This window comes from Diaporthe amygdali (assembly GCF_026229845.1).
Source record: "Diaporthe amygdali strain CAA958 chromosome Unknown NODE_5_length_1802954_cov_64_987939, whole genome shotgun sequence".
NCBI classification, from domain to species: domain Eukaryota; kingdom Fungi; phylum Ascomycota; class Sordariomycetes; order Diaporthales; family Diaporthaceae; genus Diaporthe; species Diaporthe amygdali.
The window spans coordinates 587,819-606,265 of record NW_026517025.1 but is presented as its reverse complement, the minus strand read 5'-3'; the positions used below and the strand labels follow the sequence as shown (position 1 = coordinate 606,265).

General features: G+C 52.7%; 2 protein-coding genes across 2 annotated transcripts; one reads left to right on the top strand and one right to left on the bottom strand.

Annotated features, from left to right (window-relative positions):
* Positions 1 to 2,174: 2,174 nt before the first annotated feature.
* On the top strand, positions 2,175 to 6,011 carry J7T55_015330 (uncharacterized protein; the record flags this gene model as incomplete). Its single annotated transcript, XM_053139556.1, has 6 exons — positions 2,175 to 2,356; positions 2,408 to 2,754; positions 2,832 to 3,025; positions 3,100 to 3,886; positions 4,376 to 5,681; positions 5,759 to 6,011. The coding sequence occupies 6 exons, from the start codon at positions 2,175 to 2,177 to the stop codon at positions 6,009 to 6,011; spliced, it is 3,069 nt and encodes a 1,022-aa protein (XP_052997057.1).
* Positions 6,012 to 10,248: 4,237 nt separating this feature from the next.
* On the bottom strand, positions 10,249 to 12,158 carry J7T55_015328 (uncharacterized protein; the record flags this gene model as incomplete). Its single annotated transcript, XM_053139554.1, has 4 exons — positions 10,249 to 10,495; positions 10,556 to 10,747; positions 10,817 to 11,470; positions 11,542 to 12,158. The coding sequence occupies 4 exons, from the start codon at positions 12,156 to 12,158 to the stop codon at positions 10,249 to 10,251; spliced, it is 1,710 nt and encodes a 569-aa protein (XP_052997056.1).
* Between the last annotated feature and the right edge of the window lie 6,289 nt (positions 12,159 to 18,447).

The following is an 18,447-nucleotide window of genomic DNA, read 5'->3' as shown; positions in this document are numbered from 1 at the left end:
GAAATCAGAAATCCCCCAATCATGTGCACCCTTTCGCGGCAAACCAGGATGACTGCCAACACCATGCAATGTGGAGTAGATTCCCTAAGATGGCAGCTCCGGAAAAGATCGTTCCGCCGATGAATGAAGTCGCGAGTTTTCTAACTATCATGAATATTGTCATTTCCTGGGATGTACAATATCCGTAACAAGGTCTGCATTCTTCGCCTGAGCAGTTCCATTAATGTTACTTTGGCCGAGCAGAATACCTCGGACTCTTTGAGTGAACGGCATACCAAGAAGTCTGGCTATCAATTAACATTTGTTGAAGACACTCTAAGCTTTGCCGGACGAGGGCTAGAATGCAATTGTCCAGGTTGGCATTGAGATCAGGGCAACAGAGGGTGTGCAATAGGCGAACAGTAGCATGGAGCTGTATTATAGTGAGATACACTCCTGAAGTAAAACAAACCCCTTAACGATGAAAGATTCGGCGCTTCCAGGTGCCTTCACGCAAAGGACCTAATTCTCCGTGCAGTACTTCCTGCGAACAACAGCCAATGGGCTTTTGTTATCATTTGATTAGCAGCTTGGCATAGATAACATACCTCAGGTGGGATCCTCAAGTTGCGTGACTTCAGCAGGGTCTTGAGAGTATGTATCGTCAGGCAATGGTTGTAGAACAATGATTGCGCTTTGCCCGCTACCCCGATGTGATCTCCCCAGTCGCCGCTGCTATACACGTCGACACTCCCGTCCCAACATTTGCTCATATGGCCGTGTTCGTAAAGCACAACAGCTTTTCTCTGCGCACAATTGGAATAGACGACGTCTCTCTCAAACCGGCCCCACTCAGCCTGGGTTCCTGACTAGGTTAGTGGCAAAGAGAGCGGGAGATAGAGGGCGCTGTCGAGCTGCATGATGTTAGGTATTGTGACTACTTCTCACGGTATGAAGTACGTGCACAGCTTTGTCCACATCACATACATTATTGGAATAACAACAGATTCTAAAAGGCCGCAACACGTCATTGCGGGAATCACTGTGGCTGCGAAGCGGACACCTGAAGTAAGGCTCGTTTCTGCTTTGTGTGTATTCCTTGAAAGTGGCGTAGGTTTAAATTATCATATAGGATGGTGCTTGATAGATGGCAGGTGAAGTCAATTCTCAAATTATTTATCATAGAACAGTCGGGCTCCCTTGGTAGACAGCTATAATCAGACTGAAGCCTTGAAGTTCGGCATACCATACGCAATGTCGAAGTGAGGGATACGAACCTCGGCATGACATCGCTTGATGTACAAGCTCAACAGGGCTACTTCCGTGCGGCATGCGCGTTAAGCGTTCTGGACCCATCGAACACTAATTCCGCGGCGTATCCACCAACCTGTTTTCTCTTTAAATGTCGGATTTACGGGTTTATTTCAATGACCCTTTGGTTCACGTTACTTGATTCCGAGGTTTTTGTCATTATGTACTCATCATTGGCATAGCGCTATTTTAGGTGCAGGCAAACTGTGAATGAAGTAAACGGCGCGTTACAGTTTTGAAGCTATCCAGTGTCAGTGCGTGTTTTTGTACTAGCCACAGGGTGACAGGTCACTTAAAGCTATACTGTAGCCTGCTCAAGACAATGTTGCTAGGTGGATCATGACACTAATGCAAATTGTTAGCAAATTGGCATTACAATGGTTCGAGATCGTTTCATAACGGATATAAGCATGCGGAGCAATTGAGGGTCTTTCTTCGACTGGGCCGTCGCCAGAGTAGCCAAGGTAACGGGGCATAACATTACTCGCATAGCTGTTTAGCTGGAATGAGCAGGTGACGATGGCGTCATAGGAACATCCAGTTCGAATCTACGAAATCACCAGGACGTGCTAATGCTTGGCTTTCTGGACATATATATATGTACGTCTTTGGGAGAGCGACATTGCCCCATTCGATAAGCTACATGGCCACATACTGAAACTGGTTGTCGGAAATACTTGCTCTTGGCCTTGCTGCGTTTAATGGCTTCAGCTGAACTTCTTGTCCCGTCACGGGCAGCTGAGGTGCTCCTAACTGACACGGTTCGACTGAATGCCACTATCGATCCTCCCAATTCGACTTTGCTTGCTGTTGGCCATGTCAAAAGAACGGGAAACCGCGCGTTTCCTAACACGACTCGCTTCGATCACAATCAGATCTTCACCATGAGGGATGGCGTTAACCTCCGTGTTGACATTTTTCGTCCAGACACAGATGAACCAGTCCCTGCTATCATTATGTGGAGTCCATATGGAAAGTCGGGTTCCGGGCCTCTGAACATTGATCAGGTTGCATTGAGAGTCGGTGTCGCGCAGTCGAGACTCTCTGGGTACGAGTCTTTCGAGGGGTATGATACTTCCGCTGTAGAAATTTGGTACGGTTGACTGACGATCTCCAGCCTTGACCCTGCGGAATGGGTAGCAAGAGGTTACGCGATCATCAACGCGGATGTTCGCGGTGCTGGAGACTCTGACGGGAACCTCCGATGGTGGGGCACAGGCGAGGCCCAAGATGGATATGACCTCATCGAGGAGATCGCCGCGCAACCATGGTGTACTGGACGTGTGGCGTTGGCCGGAAACTCGTGGCTTGCCGTGTCTCAGTGGTTTATTGCAGGTGAACAGCCACCGCATCTCACCGCAATCGCTCCTCTTGAAGGATTAAGCGATGTGCTGCGCGAAACTGTCGCACGAGGAGGACCGCCAAATATCGGGTTTGTTAAGTTGATCCAACAGAGCTTGCCTGGTAGGTATTTGTGTCGTTGGGACTTTTCATATTCCTGATCACGAACGCTGATATGCCTATGCTAATCATCTTGTCAGGCCGCCAACAGCAGGAAGATATTGTACAGATGTTCAATAAATACCCACGATGCAACGCGTATTGGGATGACAAACGCGCAGACTTGACCAAAATCAAGGTGCCTGCCTACATTTTGGGGAGCTATTCCACGAACCTCCACACGCTCGGATCCTTCAGAGGATTTGAGGAGATAACACATGACAAGAAATGGCATGTTGGTTTGAATTTATATTTTGATTAACTATGCTAATGATCGTGCTCAGGTTGACCATCCATGCTACTCAAGAGTGGTATGATCTCTACAGCGAGGAGCGTACAGAAGATCTGGCCAAGTTTTTCGATTTCTATTTACGCGATGTCGATAACGGCTGGGAGCAGACAGCGCCCGTTCGTTTGTCGACACTAGGATACAACGTCCCTAATCAACAGTTTTCTCTGGCGGCTATTCCCTGGACGCAACCTGAGTCGAAGAAGTTGAAGCTGTATCTCAATCCTGACCAGAGCATGAGTGCAAGTCGTCCGGCAGCCAACCGTTCTTCCACCGAACTGGCATATCAGGCAGATGCTCCTGCAATGAACCGGGATGATGACTCTGGAGAGCTGATATTCAAGTACACATTCGTTGAGAAGACAATCGTTGCAGGACCAAGCAAGGCAACTCTATATCTCTCGGCCGAAAAACAGGACGACCTTGACGTTTACGTTATGCTTCGCAAGGCGGATGCAGGAGGGAACCTACTCCAGAGCATCAATGAGCCCTTGTCAGACCTTGAAGTGTCGTCGGCCGAGGAGGTGCCGTCTGTCAGTGTGCTCAAGTACTTGGGTCCTCAAGGCATATTGCGGGCGTCCAAACGGGCATTGGCACCGGAGCTGTCAACCCCATGGAGGCCCACGCTTTCTCACGCTGCTAACAAGACTGTGCCCCAAGGAAGCATCGTTCCACTCGAGATCTCGCTTTGGCCTACTGGAATGATCTTCGAGAAAGGCGAGACTCTTGTTTTGAAGATCTCTGGGCATGATATGCGTCTCGCGGATTTCGAGATCTTACAAGGGTCGTTCCAGGTCATTAACGAGGGTAAGCATTTCGTGCATTTTGGGGAAGGTTTAATCAACTCTCTGGAACTATATATACTTTGAATTCTACAATACATACTATGAAACTCAATTATGTTTCGTGCATTTTAAAATATTCTTTAATTTATTAGCGTCTCCATTACTGCTGATCTGCCGGTAGGGCTGAGTGACGGGCCTGTCATCTTGTTGGAGCAAGGGGCATCCCCGCTGTGGATTAGTGCAGTAGCTGAACCCTGTCGGCCTGCAATCGTGGGGTAAAAAAAAGTTCGAGTTTGCGAGAATGCGATTGTAGATAAGCGTTTTCACTTCCTCGCCCACCTTGTCTATCCGACAATTGTCTGTGGTTTTGGATTTCCTTCCCCTCCGAGGATATTATACCACAGCCACACCACACAGTCTCTTCCTTGTCCTCCTCTTCTTCCCGGGCTTCCATCTGGAGCTTCTCTCCTCCCAGCTCGAATCTCCCAGTGCACAACAATGTCGACCGCAGTACCACCGCCCTCAAAACGCCAACGCCGCGAAGAGCTCGAGCGGACCACGACACAAGCCGACGTCTCGGCCATCCTCCCACCCGACAATGGCACCTTCAAGGCTCGTTTCGTCGACAGCGACGGCAACCAGATGACAGATGTGATCGAGGTGCCGCTATCTGACGCCACCGAGAAGAACGTTTCGCTGCTACTCAACACGCTGCTGCAGCGCGACCGCGAATCCTTCCTGCCCTACCGCTTCCGCGTCCACATCCCCAACTCGTCCATCGTCGTCGATACATACCCGACCGATCTGCTGGCCCTACTGCGGTCCCACGGCGTCGCCAACCCCTTCGAGACCACCGTTACCCTCGCCGCCGAGCCCCAAGCCGTCTTCAAGGTCCAGTCCGTAACCCGCCTTGCCGCCAAGATCCCCGGCCATGGCCAGGCTATCCTGTGCGCTCAATTCTCCCCCGCCTCGAGCTCCCTGCTCGCTACCGGCAGTGGCGACAACACCGCCCGCCTCTGGGACTGCGAGACCGGCACCCCCAAGCACACCCTCAAGGGCCACACCGGCTGGGTGCTGGGCGTGAGCTGGAGCCCGGACGGGTCGCGCCTCGCCACCTGCAGCATGGACGGCACCGTGAGGATATGGGACCCGGCCACGGGGAAACCCCTCGGCGAACCGCTCAAGGGCCACAACAAGCCCGTGCTGCAGCTGGCCTGGGAGCCCTACCACCTGTGGCGCGACGGCACCCCGCGCCTGGCGAGCGCGAGCAAGGACGGCACCGTGCGCGTCTGGATCGTCAACACAGGGCGCACCGAGCACGTGCTGTCGGGCCACAAGGGCAGCGCGACCTGCTTGCGGTGGGGCGCCGGCGGCGCCGGGACGGGGCTCATCTACACGGGCAGTCATGACAAGAGCGTGCGGGTGTGGGACGCCGTCAAGGGCACGCTGGTGCACGAGCTCAAGAGCCACGCCCACTGGGTCAATCACCTCGCGCTGTCGACCGACTTTGTCCTGCGCACGGGGTACTTCGACCACACGCGCGACGTCCCCGCCACCGAGGAGGGGAAGCGCGCCAAGGCGAAGGAGAGGTTCGAGAAGGCCGCGGGCGCGCAGGGGGGTGGCAAAATCGTCGAGAAGGTTATTAGTGCAAGTGACGACTTCACCATGTTCCTGTGGGACCCGGTCAACGAGGGCAAGAAGCCGCTCGCGCGCATGCTGGGCCACCAGAAGCAAGTGAACCACGTCACCTTCTCGCCCGATGGGACGCTGGTTGCCAGCTGTGGGTTCGACAACCACACCAAGCTGTGGTCAGGGCGGTAAGCACCCTCTCATAGCTCATATACAAGTACAGCCTCTACTCTTTTGCTAATGCTAACACCACTCATGACAACAGCGACGGCAAGTTCATAAACACCCTCCGCGGCCACGTCGCCCACGTCTACCAGTGCGCCTTCTCCGCCGACTCGCGTTTGCTGGTCACCTGCTCGCGCGACAACACCCTCAAGGTCTGGAACGTCCGCTCCTGCAAGCTCGCTGAGGACCTGCCCGGCCACGACGACGAGGTCTACGCCGTCGACTGGAGCCCGGACGGCCAGAAGGTCGGCAGCGGCGGCAAGGACAAGGCAGTACGGCTTTGGAGGAGCTGATCGGCGTTTGTGTTTTGGGGTTTGTTGGTGAGAGATGAACGTAAATCGGTCGGCAGACTGACGTTGTTTTCCTTCTGGTCTGGCTGCTGGAGACGCTTCGTTGTCTGTCAGTAGGCCGCTGGCAGAAGGGTCATGTACGCCACGCTCACAAGATGCATAAAAAGTTCCCTCTGGCCTAGGGAAACCAGCTTGTGGGAACCATTGGGCCGCTCGTAACAGCCCGCGCATTTGGGCATTTCGGGCCCCATTCCATAATTGTCCTAGTAGCCCTGTGGAGGATGGGCCGGCTCTAGGAGGAATTGGCTGAGATCCATAGGAGAACCGAGAGGCATAGGCCTTGCCTTTGGCCGGATAGGTTCTTGACAGGTCCCGCCAAGGAGCCGATGTATGGCAGGCGATGACTGTGCAAGGAGACTTTCTGTCTCAGGTCTAGGATTAGAGGATCATCCTTAGGTGAAGGTCAAGCTGTGGATGTATGTCTGAAGATAGATGCGACGCGAAGACAAAACGATACCCTATTTAGATTGAGATGGTACATATACTTTGCTTCTGGCATTCTAGACGAGCTCTTTAAACAGTGACATACAAGTAGCTAATCGGTCAGGTAAACAATACGCAGGGTTTTATTGAAATTCGCCCTTCTGTATTAAAGCATGGTAGCTATCAAGGAGGTGACTATGGGCTATTCTGGCCATTTCCCTCAAACATCAATCTCGAGCGAATCTCCGCCGGCATCCTTCAAGGGAAAACAACCCCGTCATGCAAACGTCTTCAAAAAACGCGGCCGTTTGAGCAACACCGCAAAGACACACAGACAAATCCGATTCAGCGCCAACACCCAGGGCAATCAGCGATACAGGTGATAGATCAGGCAATCCCAGCGGTCTTCGATCACATCACTATCGCCACCCACCCTGCCGGTGACGTCCCAGTGGATCTGCTTCGATTCGTCAAGCATTTCCTGCGCCTCGAGCTCCATATGCTCCTCGCCGAGCGCGAGGAGGGCCCGCCCGCTCTTCCACAGAGCGCGCCCCTTCTGGAGGAGGATGTCGGCCCCGTTGGTGGTGCTGAAGGACCGTCGGTAGTCCATGAAGGCGAGGTTGATCTTGTCAAGATGCACACTGCAAGACAAGGAGAGAGAAATGTCAGCTTTGTCTTCAATGTTCGTGGTAGCGGAGGGGAATGGGCGTCTTGCTGGGCTACATATGTACGGCGCTATATTTGTACTCACATTGCCTCATCATACTCGTCCTGCTCATAGAGCGTGGCAGCCAGGCGGTACGTCGCGGCCAGGGTGAAAAGAGCAGTCTCTCCGTGAGTGTTCACAAGGACGGCTACAGCCCGCTTCAGCAGACCCAAAGCTATCTTCGACTTGAAGATGTTTCGCTTGCCAATATGAGCCTTGACGGTGCCCATAGCAAATAGGATGATGCCGGTCCTATTTTCAAGCAAAATCAGCCAGCCAGTCAGCCAGTCCAGTTGGGTTCGACTTACTCGAGGGACGTCTCATCGTCAATCTGGCAATTCTCTCCCAAGAGGGGTGTGAGGATCCTCTCCGCCGTCTCGAAGTCATTGCGGTGATGGGCATACATCAGCGCCTCGTTAACAATCGGCAGCGCGAAATCAAAGACGAGCTCCCGGGGACCTTTCAGCCGCTCGACGGTCTCGCGTGCCAACTCGAAGCTCTGCAGGGCACGCTGGCTGTCGTCGATGGTCTTGCGCATCTCTTGCATTCCTGTCTCGTTGTACACGAACGCGAGCATTCGCTCGTCCTCGCGCTCACCGAGAGTGTTGAACCTGCTCCGCAGGGTGTTCACCCACACCCTCAGGAAGCCGAATGCTTCCTGCTCCTGACCAAGCAACGAGGCCGCGATGCCCTGGAGCCGGGCCTGATTCATGAGGAGCTTGGAATATTCGTCCTTGAGAATGGGGTCTCTGAAGGCCAGCTGGTGATAGCGAGTGATTCTGTGTGCCATTGGAAGGCAGTGGCTATAACACTCGAGGTGCATGTCTCGTATATTGGTTTGAAGGAGCTCAAGCCTTGAAAATTCAACATTCGTTAACATAATGAATGATTGAGGATGGGTAGGACGGAACATACCAGGCCTCCTCCTGGAGCAGGGCACAGAACCTCATGTCAGGCACCACTTCAGCAGCCTCGAGGTCCATACAAGCAGACCGCAGCGCGACGACATGAGGCATGAACTTGCGCACAGTTCGAAGGCGGGCCACACTGTTGACATTCTGAGTGGTGAGGAACGGCCAACCCGCAGAGAGGAGAACGACAGCGGCGTCGAAAGCGAGACGGCTCTCCTTCTTGCCGTTCGACATGTCTTGCATGGCGCGAGCGCGAGCGTACGTCTTGATCTTGAGGGTCCTGCTGCTGATGGTATGGGTGACCATGCCCGCGTTCACAAGGGCGTCTCGCGCGTCGAGATAGGCGCGAGTGGTGGCTGGGAAGTTGGGTAAGGCGACGGAGCGCATTCCGACGAAGACGATCTCCTCCTGAACCTCATCGGCGTTCAGATAGCTGAGAACCTTGAGCAGAGCGCCAGCAGACGGGAGTAGATCACCGACGCCGTTGTCGCTTGCGAGCGACAGCTGCGCCATGCGCTCGCCAAGGCTGGTGGTATTGCGCGAAGCCATACTGTCGAACGAAGAAGTGGTCTTGGACGGTTGATCAGGCGTGGAAGAGCGACGGAACGTTTTGTGAGAAGCTTGAGAACTCTTTGATGATGGGCGAGTGTTGAGGTTCGTGCAGATGGTCGTCAGGTCCCTTGCAGAAGAGGCAGCGGAGGATCCGGTAAAGATCGAGAAGCCGAAGACGTGAGAGGTGGTGCGAGTGATTGGAAAAACAACCCTGAGGAAAGACCCAGGAGTGGCTGGCAGGAAAAGGACGCAGTGGATATCTGGCGAGTGCTTGATAAGAAGGAAGGCAGGAGAAATGCCGAGGTCGAGCAGTGGTCGGGGTTGGTTGACAGGAAAGAAACGAGGCAGAGATGCTCGGCTGGAGCAGATATGTCGGGGTTGCTCAACGCAGCAGGTCGCAGCGTGGATGTCGAATGTCTGAAGGCACAGGAAGCAGGAGAGATCCCGAATGATTGGCAAGACACCTAAGACGGGAGATATGTCGACTATGCTCGGTTAGACAACACACAGGGAATATCAGAGAGAGCGGTGGGCAGCGCAGGATGCAGGAGAGATCCCGAAATGAGTGGCAAGACACGCAAGACAAGGAATATGTCGACTATGCTCGACCAGACAACCCATAGAAACTATCAGAGGGAGACAGAGGTAGGCAGCGCAAGATGCGGCAGAGATGCCGAACAGGGTTGGTAAGGCACCGAGAATGTGGAAGCCCAGGAGTGTTTGAAGAAGCACAGAAGGAAAGGAGTCCCTCCAACGAGATCAGGGAGAAAGGCACAACACAGGAGAGATGTCAGGTGTGAGGTTTGGCAAGCCAAAAAGCATCCACCGGACATGGCAGTGATGCTTGACTTGGCAAAGAGGTGAAGCGCCAGAGTCTCACTGACTACATCAGCCTTTGCCTTTTGTCTTTCCAATAATCAGATGCTTCAGGAGGCAGAACCCTGGGCTTAGCTTGATATAGCTCACTCGCTCAAGTGATTACATCAATGAGCAGTGATATTGTACACCAGAACACCATATGTTGAATGGGAAATCATATCGCTGTCAGGGTGCTAAGAATTGTGAAATTTCCCTAGGCACTACATCTCATTTGCCCATATGATCGAGTCAAGGTCATTTGGATAGTATGGTGGTCATTGCAGATTCACGCAGAGCATGTATACTTGTGCCCGAATAGTCAGTTGAGGGCATGATCATTGTTGACTATAACTTGACTTTGTCTATCATATTCAGTCTCTATTTGCCCCTGACTAGAGGCCTGTCAAACACCGACTGTACCTAATGGGTCTCATGATTTCGACATCCATATCTTCGGACGATAAAGAATAGCAGGGCCCTTCTGATTTGGTAACAAGACTATTGACAAGTCTACATATGCTTTCATTTAATAAATAAGGATTTCTACGACCTCTCCTACTACCACTTCAATTTCAATAGCAATTACTCACTGCTCTCCGACAGAAGCATTCGATTGAGCCTCCACAGTTTCCTCCATAGTTCCGCCCTACCTAAATAGCGACTCATACGGTTGTCCCGCCGCTCAAGAGCCTGTCATGATCTCATGCCACTAGTGATAGTTCATAATGGCTCATCGGTACAAGTAAAACACGAGTTTGTCCCAATCCTCATCAGTTGAATCCGGTTCGGAGAAGTCCCTCTCATCAGGTAGTAGCTCGCGTCGCAGCTGCAGCGCTTCGTCCCCTGTCTGCCGGCCAAAGTCCAAGTCGCCATCCGCCCGCTCTGCGCATCCGAGCTTCCATAGCATTCGAGCCTTCTGGGCCCTTTGGTATGGAATTTCCTTCCAGAAGCGAGGCGTGGAGCTCGAGAGAATGGATCTGGAAATACTCAGGTCAGTCCGTGTTGTTTGTGTGGATGTTGCGGGTCCGAATACTCACATCACATCTTTGTATTCTCCACGGTTGAATCTGTCGACAGCGAGGCGATAGTGAGCCCAAGACACCTCCACTGAGTCCTTTAGACAAGTTTCTTTGAGGACACCCAGGCCCTTCTTGTGGTAATGGTAGGCTAAGTCGTGTTGACCTCGCATCAGGTAGATATTGCCTGCCCATACGAGATTGAGGCCATCTCTAGGATGCAGTGTTATTTGAATATATTCGTGAACGCATAGTTGAGGACGATATTGTGGATAAACTCACTCAATGTTGCGCGGGACAGAGGAGTCTCCGTTTCTATTCATACTCTTCACGACAGCTTGTAGGTATCTGTCAATAAGGACCACTGGGCCACCGTAGTAGGCGGCTAATAGCGCAAGGTTTGCGTAGGGATATGGGAAGATAGAGAAGCCAGGAGGCGTCCGTCCCTCAGGGGCCTCCCACAGCTCCATTTGTTTGCAAGCTTGAATCCACAGCTTCTTGGCACCCTCAACGTTGGGAGTTGGCTTGCGCATCATCGCCATGCCGAGGTAGTTGTACGCAGCCGCCAGCGTCATCTTATCGTCGTGGTCATCATACTCAGAGATGCGCACGAGAAGCATGTCGAACCACTCTCCCAAATGCCTCGTGGCTGTGATGTGAGAGCCAGTGTACAAGGCATTTATACCTTGATATCGGTGGCTGTCGGAGAGGATTTTGCTGTACTTGAAACGATGAACCTTGTCTACTTCTGGATCCATGACAGCCAAAGCTGAGAAGTCGTCGTCTGGGTAGTTGGTGGCAAGCTTGGCCCACGAGTACGGGTCCACCAAACGGAGCGTCTCGTATCCATCGTCGCGAAGATACTCAAGGAATTCTTGAGAGAGTTTCGCGAAGCACTGACTTGTCTTCCGGAGGCGTTGGTGGAATATGGACATCCTGGTTTACCATATGACTTAGCACATAAAACATTGAGACACCCAGTCCAAACATGAAACAAGTGTACTCACCATTGGAAATCGTTCATCAAGGCGAAAAGCTGAATGTCCACCCGTGCTTGCTTTACCGCTGGTCCCAAAAAGGCCAAGGTCTTGACCAGAGACAGAAAGAGATACTTGATCTCGACCATCTTGTTCAGACGCTCCGTGTCGTTGTGATCACAGATGCCCGCGAATGGCCAGACCGCCGCGACTAGTGAGATGGCGGTATTGAAAACCTCATGCAAGTCATCGCGATACTCGTACTCAGCCTCAGAACCACCATGTTCGCCAATCTGTGCGACACGTGTGCCAATCCTGTCCCAGATGCGATCACGGAGGGCCTTGTTCATCTTGTAAAAGACACGCCCGCGGTCGAGCGTTGTGTGGACAAGCCTAGCTGCCTCCAGACACCTGAGCTTTCTAAAGAAATCGTCCATATCTTGAGGGTAACGAGAGTCGTATCGGTACTCGTTGGTGTATACTGGCGCACTCGATGCTTGAAACTTGCCCACGCCAGCAAACGACACCTCCTCGGGGACACCTTGCTGCATTTTTGGATCAAGAAGAGACATCACCTTCAGGATGGCCTCGACGCTTGGGCCTTGTTGGCGCGCTCGGAGGACGAGCTCGTCCGTGGCGATGTCCATTGTCGTGCTTCGGGAGCCTCAGGTTTGCAAGGAAAGTCAAGTGAGCTGCAGTGATGGGAGGTAAACTACGGGTGCAGGAAAGGGGACGGCTTCTGGAAAGGGGATGGACTGCTTAACGCCCTGTGGTGTTGACCAAAATCTGGAGCTGAAAGTATGATTTCGGACGAAAGTGTGGCCTGTGGAAAATGCGCACCTATAATTTTGGTACGTCTTCAAGCCAGAACTGACGTTAAGTCGAATAGAATACTTCCATCAGGTGCCAGCTTGAGGTCAACAAACAGATTGAGCCCACACGTGCACTAGAGCATTGGAATTCCGCAGCTTTACGAGACAAGGCCCTACAGGATTCTATGGTACTAACTTCCAATTTCCTCTGAATATGTTGCCTAGATGATGGAAGAGGAGAAGTTAAATGTAGATTCAACGAAAATGTGCCCAGCAAAAGGTTTAAAATTCACTCATCTAACTCCTCAGGCAAGCTCTATGCTGATCAAGGGTGGTTAGAAAGATATCAGCTCTGATCAAGTCTAGCTGTCCTCAAATGATTGATCATCAGAGGCTACACGAGGCGTGCTATGCAGAAAGACGCCACTCTACAATTAACTAGCATGGTGTCCACGCTGAGTTCAACAAACAAAGCTCCATATAAATAGTGTATACACTATGTTCAAACATCTAGCTCCTGGGTATTGCGACCGTTCCGACGCAACAGCGCGGTGGACTTGAAATTACGCACAAGCTCAAGCACGAAAAGCAACTTGCGAAACACATCAATGCCGTGGCGATCGGCGGCTTCGAAGACTTATTAGAAACCACCGCATTGCTTTTATCCTTAAGTACCTTTTGAAGTTTCTTTGGAGACCTATTTTAGCTGCGTGCATCGCACTTTGCTATTATCTCTGTATCTCACGGGACACGAACACATTAGGCCTCACATTCGTTCTTACTGACTGAACCTGAGAAGCGTTTACACTTGTTTTGAGTTCTAGGTCGGGTCGTGAAGACTTGAACCTCATTTCCAACAACCAATATCAGCCTAAATACTGCACACAGCAATTTCGATGCATTTTACGATGCGTGGCTTTGTTATGACAGTCACACCATAACTCGAACCACACAATGGAGTTCGAACTCGGCATACTGTTCTAAGGTAAAGCCGAATTTCAAATTTGTGCTCCCTCGCCTAAATAAGGCGTGCCACTAGTTCGCGTGGGCTGAGAAACACGAGACTGATACTATCAAAGTCCATATGCCGCAGCCAACCATGACGGTCCTCACCAGATGCCTCAGCCCATTACGGAAACCCGTAGAGGCAACATCCAAATAAGCACCCTTCCACAACCCCTCTCAGCTCCCAGGCCTGAAGCTTCCGCCGCCGCCGCCGGTCGGAGATGCAACCAAATCCGAGCTTCTTCCTCGGACGGACGGAGCCAAGACGCTCGCGTCGTACGCTCGCTCAGAAGCGTTGTTCCGCCATATCTGACTCATATTCGTGTACCGCCATGTGCGGCAAGCCCATGCTATTAGTTCGGGCTGGAAAAAAAGAGAGACCTGTCATTTACGACAGCCGCCTCGAAGACCAGGATGAGGCTTCCAAGAGGTTGAATCTCGGCGGGAGTATCTTTAATGGCGGCATGGACTCGACACCACCACCTGGGTAGAGCAGCGAACGGGGCTGCGAGCGATTATCTCTGCCCCCAGGACGGGTCACAGAAGTTACAAGTATGTGTGTGTCGTCGGGCTCTCCCGGGGGCAGAGGTCGACCACCCATGGCTTCCAAGGGAGACGAGCGGCCGATAGCGAATTTTCTCTGTATGACGAGATGATGAGGGAACCCCGTCTAGGAAATCCGACGCGACCACTCAAGGAACAGGGGCGGCCCTCCGTCCAAGTCGATAGGACTTGAGAAGAAAGAGAATTGTGTGCATATGTAGGTGAGATCTGACCGAAGACGAATTTTAAAAAAACAAACAGGTCGTCTGGCCGCTAAGGTTAGGGTCTAAGCTGATTTGCTCCTGTTGTCAGACCGGTCCGGGCCTTGCACCCGAGAGCCCGACTGAGTCTTGCATTCTCCACGGCGGGCTCGCTGACAGGCCAAGCATGGCATGGCATGGCATGGATGGCATGTGAAAGCGTGGAAATTTCCGGTTTTCATGGGCTGTTGTCCCTTGGTCTAGGCCAGGCCCGCGCCCGAACGGGATTCTGCATTTGTTGAGATGCCATCCACGTTGAGCGACCGTCCCAATAGCTTGGTTCTGCTGGTCGCGGCCCCAACCGATATCTCTACTGTCACAAGAAGCATGCCAGATCGCGCAGCCAGGAGTGTTCCAGAAGGTGTGCTGGAATCCAAATGGCTTTGCTACTATTGTTCTCAATCTGGGGATTCAGTTTGGCAGGGTTGGCAATACTCTGCTAAATATTGGGCAACGAGGCACCTGGGTGGGTCCGAGTCACTTGAGGCTATTCAGATCAGCTCAAGGATCACCCTGTCCATGACAAACAGAGTTCAGAGCTGGGCAATTACGCTTTTCTGGGGCGATCATATCGCAAGACGCATTGTCCTTGGGCGCGACCCCACTCAGAGATGTAGTCGCAGTGCATAGCCTGTCACTCTTGGAGGAAGCTGCAGGGGGAGCTTTGACTTTCGGTAGAGGCTCATGCAGGCTGGGGTCTAGAACCGACAGCTTGCATGGGGAGCTTCCCCATGGAACTTTGGGATTGGGTTGCATTCCTGGGGAAAAAGTATCGTGAGAGCCCCTCATAGAGCTTTCTAGAGGCCTCGTTTGCCTCCCCCTCTGGACAAAAACATGATGCGTCGGTTTCAGCCACCTACCGTAACACAACAGTAACACAACAACTGCAGGCGGTCAGGTGGTCAGTGGTGATACCAAGAGTCGCAGTATCTCGGCAGCAGAGGTGCAGTCAGGCCATTCGTCGGCTATGGTCGTCAGCTCCTTTAGGCCGAGCTGGGCGGTTCGAGGCTGCGCGCTGAAGATGTGAGGTGACTCTTCGGTTGGACTTTCTAGAACAAGGACAGAGCACACATATCTGTGTTCCCGTCTGCATGCCGTCGTCGCTTTTGTGTGCCCTGGCTGCAGGTGGCTGACGGCGCGTAGGTTTTGTGTCCCGGGCAACACATGAGGTCCGTTTGACGGCGAGACCCGGTGTCGCGTCCAGGTACAATCGTGCGCATTAGTTCTAGAAGATCTATGCCTAGACGTTGACGCAGTATCGTCCATCACGAATCGTATTTGTGACAGGTGTGTGAATGGGTTGGCGCCCAACGGCATATCCGGCAGAGCTGGGCCATGGACAGTACCAGGCAGACAGAATATGATGGATAGATAGCGAGCGAGCTATATCATCGACGGGAGAAATGGTCCGAGCAGTATCCATCGATCTGGCTTGGTCCATCGATCCCGGGCCTGAGGTGTCCTCCGTGTCGTGACTATTGACTCTGGCAATTGGGGCGGCACAACTCTAACCGGATTACCATTGCAGGTGTGACTGGTTGGCCAGCGGCTCGACGAGCCAGGAACGTGGCAGAAGCTACTGCACGCGTCTCATGGGATGCAACGTCAGGTAAGCTTGGCATAGAGGACAGGCAGGATTCCAAGATTCCAAGATTCGCTCGAAAGGCCAAGGCAGTAAGCCGTAGGAATCACAGGCTGATATCGAGCTGGGCCTGTCGAAACCTCTCGCTTGTTAGCCGATGTAGATGAAGATCATGGCCCGGGGCGCAGAATGGCCACTGCATCTAACATTCGTTTGGGCCGGAGTCATGGCGCATCGCGATGACAAGGAGTCGGACTTTGCCGCGAGGTGCTGGGTCTCAGGAGAAAATAGATCAGCTCAGTTCCCAAACGAGTATCAAGATGCCGCGCGACAAGATGTATGTGTATGAGGAGGGGATCGACTTGGCTGTTTGCCACTCGAGCCAGAAAGTGAGATGCAACAGGAGCAAAAGCAAAAAAACGCCCGCCGGTGAGGACTTGATTCTGGCGGGAAGTGATATGTTGTGGGTAAGGAAACTCCGCCCCGAAGCTCTCGTCTCGATTGATGTTGCGACCGTCTCCGCTCCCTCCACTTTCACCCCCTCCTCTCCCTTGAACCTTGCTCATCCAACCATATACCACGTGTGCCGCCATGACAGGAACTTTCCGGCGTCGATTCTCGAGTGCAACCCACCCGCTCTGCCGCCGTAGACCAGCCTGACCGGCCTGACCAGCAGCCCACTCCCGAACTTCCGAGTGCGAGTGGGAGCAGTGATGGAATAGAAGAAGCCTCCATTAGCCGCGTTGGGCCGTTGTCAACGGTGCCAGCGCTTCTCTCGATCGACCAACTTCCACGCACAAGGAGAAAACACCACACCCTCTTATCCAGCTCCAATTCCAGCTTCCAGCGGCAGCACACCATTCCATAAGACGCAATCTTCCACTTTCCAAGTTCAGAAGCTTGCTGTGTTGTGTGAGAAGACTCTCATCGCCGCGATCGATGCAGGCCCGGATCAAAACCTCCGTTATCGATAAATAAATTTGTTTATCGATAAGACGCACCACTGTCCTCGAGGGTGAGGTGTGAATGACGATTTTCCTGATATTTCGACGACCTTCTCTCATCCACAGCCTTCTCTGCCCAACGCCTTGTTCAGAACTGATGTGACGTTATTGAGGTGCATTTGTATCCCTCGATCGAGAATATCTTCCCGGTCGGGACCCAGCAGCATTCCTGATATCTTAGGGTGCTCATTAGCGGCCTCTTCTCGCCTTTTTCTTCTTCCTCGACCAGCTTTCCAAACCTCGAGCTCCAGTCAGGCCTTCGAGATCCAGACCTGCTAGACCTGCCAGACCTGCAAAGCCCACACCGCACTATCTGGGTTTCATCGTGTCTCCTTCAAACAGACCAACACCCACGCCCTCAAAAAGATCAACAGGAATAACCCGCACTAAGACCTGGCCGGATCGCTCCTAGGCTCCCAGTCTAGTCGCCCCAAAGTTGCCCACGTCAAGATTATCTCACCCGAGATCGTCGCCTCTGCTCACCGGCCAGCCGACAAGGGCCCAAACAAAGGAAAACCTTGGAAGAGCTAAAGGGATCGGCCAATAGGTTTTACGGAACAATCAGCCTGTCAGCCTGTCAGCCTGTCAATTGTCCAATTTGCTGCAATTGTGTCCTAGGAGTAAGTGTCAATTTTCCTAGTTGGTTGGCTCTTTAGCACAGTACCGCTATGGACCGTCGCGGCCCCCAGTCCTCAGTCCCCAGTCGCAATCCCAGCCCTAGCCAGAGTCAGGCCAGTCCTGACCCGAGAGTCCGACCTGGGCTGCTGTGGTTATTCCTGGGCACCCTAGCCTGACGTGCAGCCGGTTACGTCAGTCTGGACATATGGGTCCTCTCGTGTGTTTGTATCTTTATTGCCTTTTTTTTTCTTGGACTGGATACTTAGCATCAAGCTACACACACACAGACAGAACACTTCTGTCGTTCTCATTCCCATTCCCATGTTCACTCTCATACTTCTGTTGCTGATCTGGTCCCTATGTGAAACAGTTTCCAGTACCCAAACACATTTGCCCCTTCCTCGCATCTCCAGGAGCAACATAACGCCTTCCCAAGACAAGGAAGGTCCCAAGCGCACTTTTTAGCTCCCGAGCGCCAGAGTACCAGAGTACCAGAATACCACAGTAACCGGGGTACCTGGGTACCTTCCTGCACCACCCACCCTCTGCCCTGCCCTGTCCTGCACCTGCCACCTGCAGTTTCCCCAAATTTGGCAACGGCAGCAGCAGCCGCAGCACCAAGCAGCAGCAAGAAAGCTGGGTCCCTTGCAGCTTCCCACCCTCCATCAACTCTGCACCCGACGTCAGTCAGCCCAACCCGATTTCTTCCTCTTCACCTAGATCAGATTTACCTCTGCCCAACATTCACCTCGACCTCACGAAACATACCACCCTCATTCGACAGTTCGCCTTCACTCACTGCCTCCCTAGACTGTTTCTGTCCTTTGGATCGCCCTGCATCTCGCCATAGACTTTCGGCATAGACTTTTCGCCAGTGGCCTCGACACCCTTACTCAGCTCTTTTGTGTGCTTCGAGGACAAACCATTGTTTCGCATCATTTTCTTCAGCCAGCTTGAGAGCCGCCCGCGCGCATAGACATAGAGCTCAGCCTCCAACCAAACCTTTCACGACCCAAGTCAGCAGGACCCACTGCCCCAGACGAACGGCAATACGAACCCCTCTCGATTCGAAAAAAAAGTCAACAAACCTTCCATCCTGCATGAGATACCTG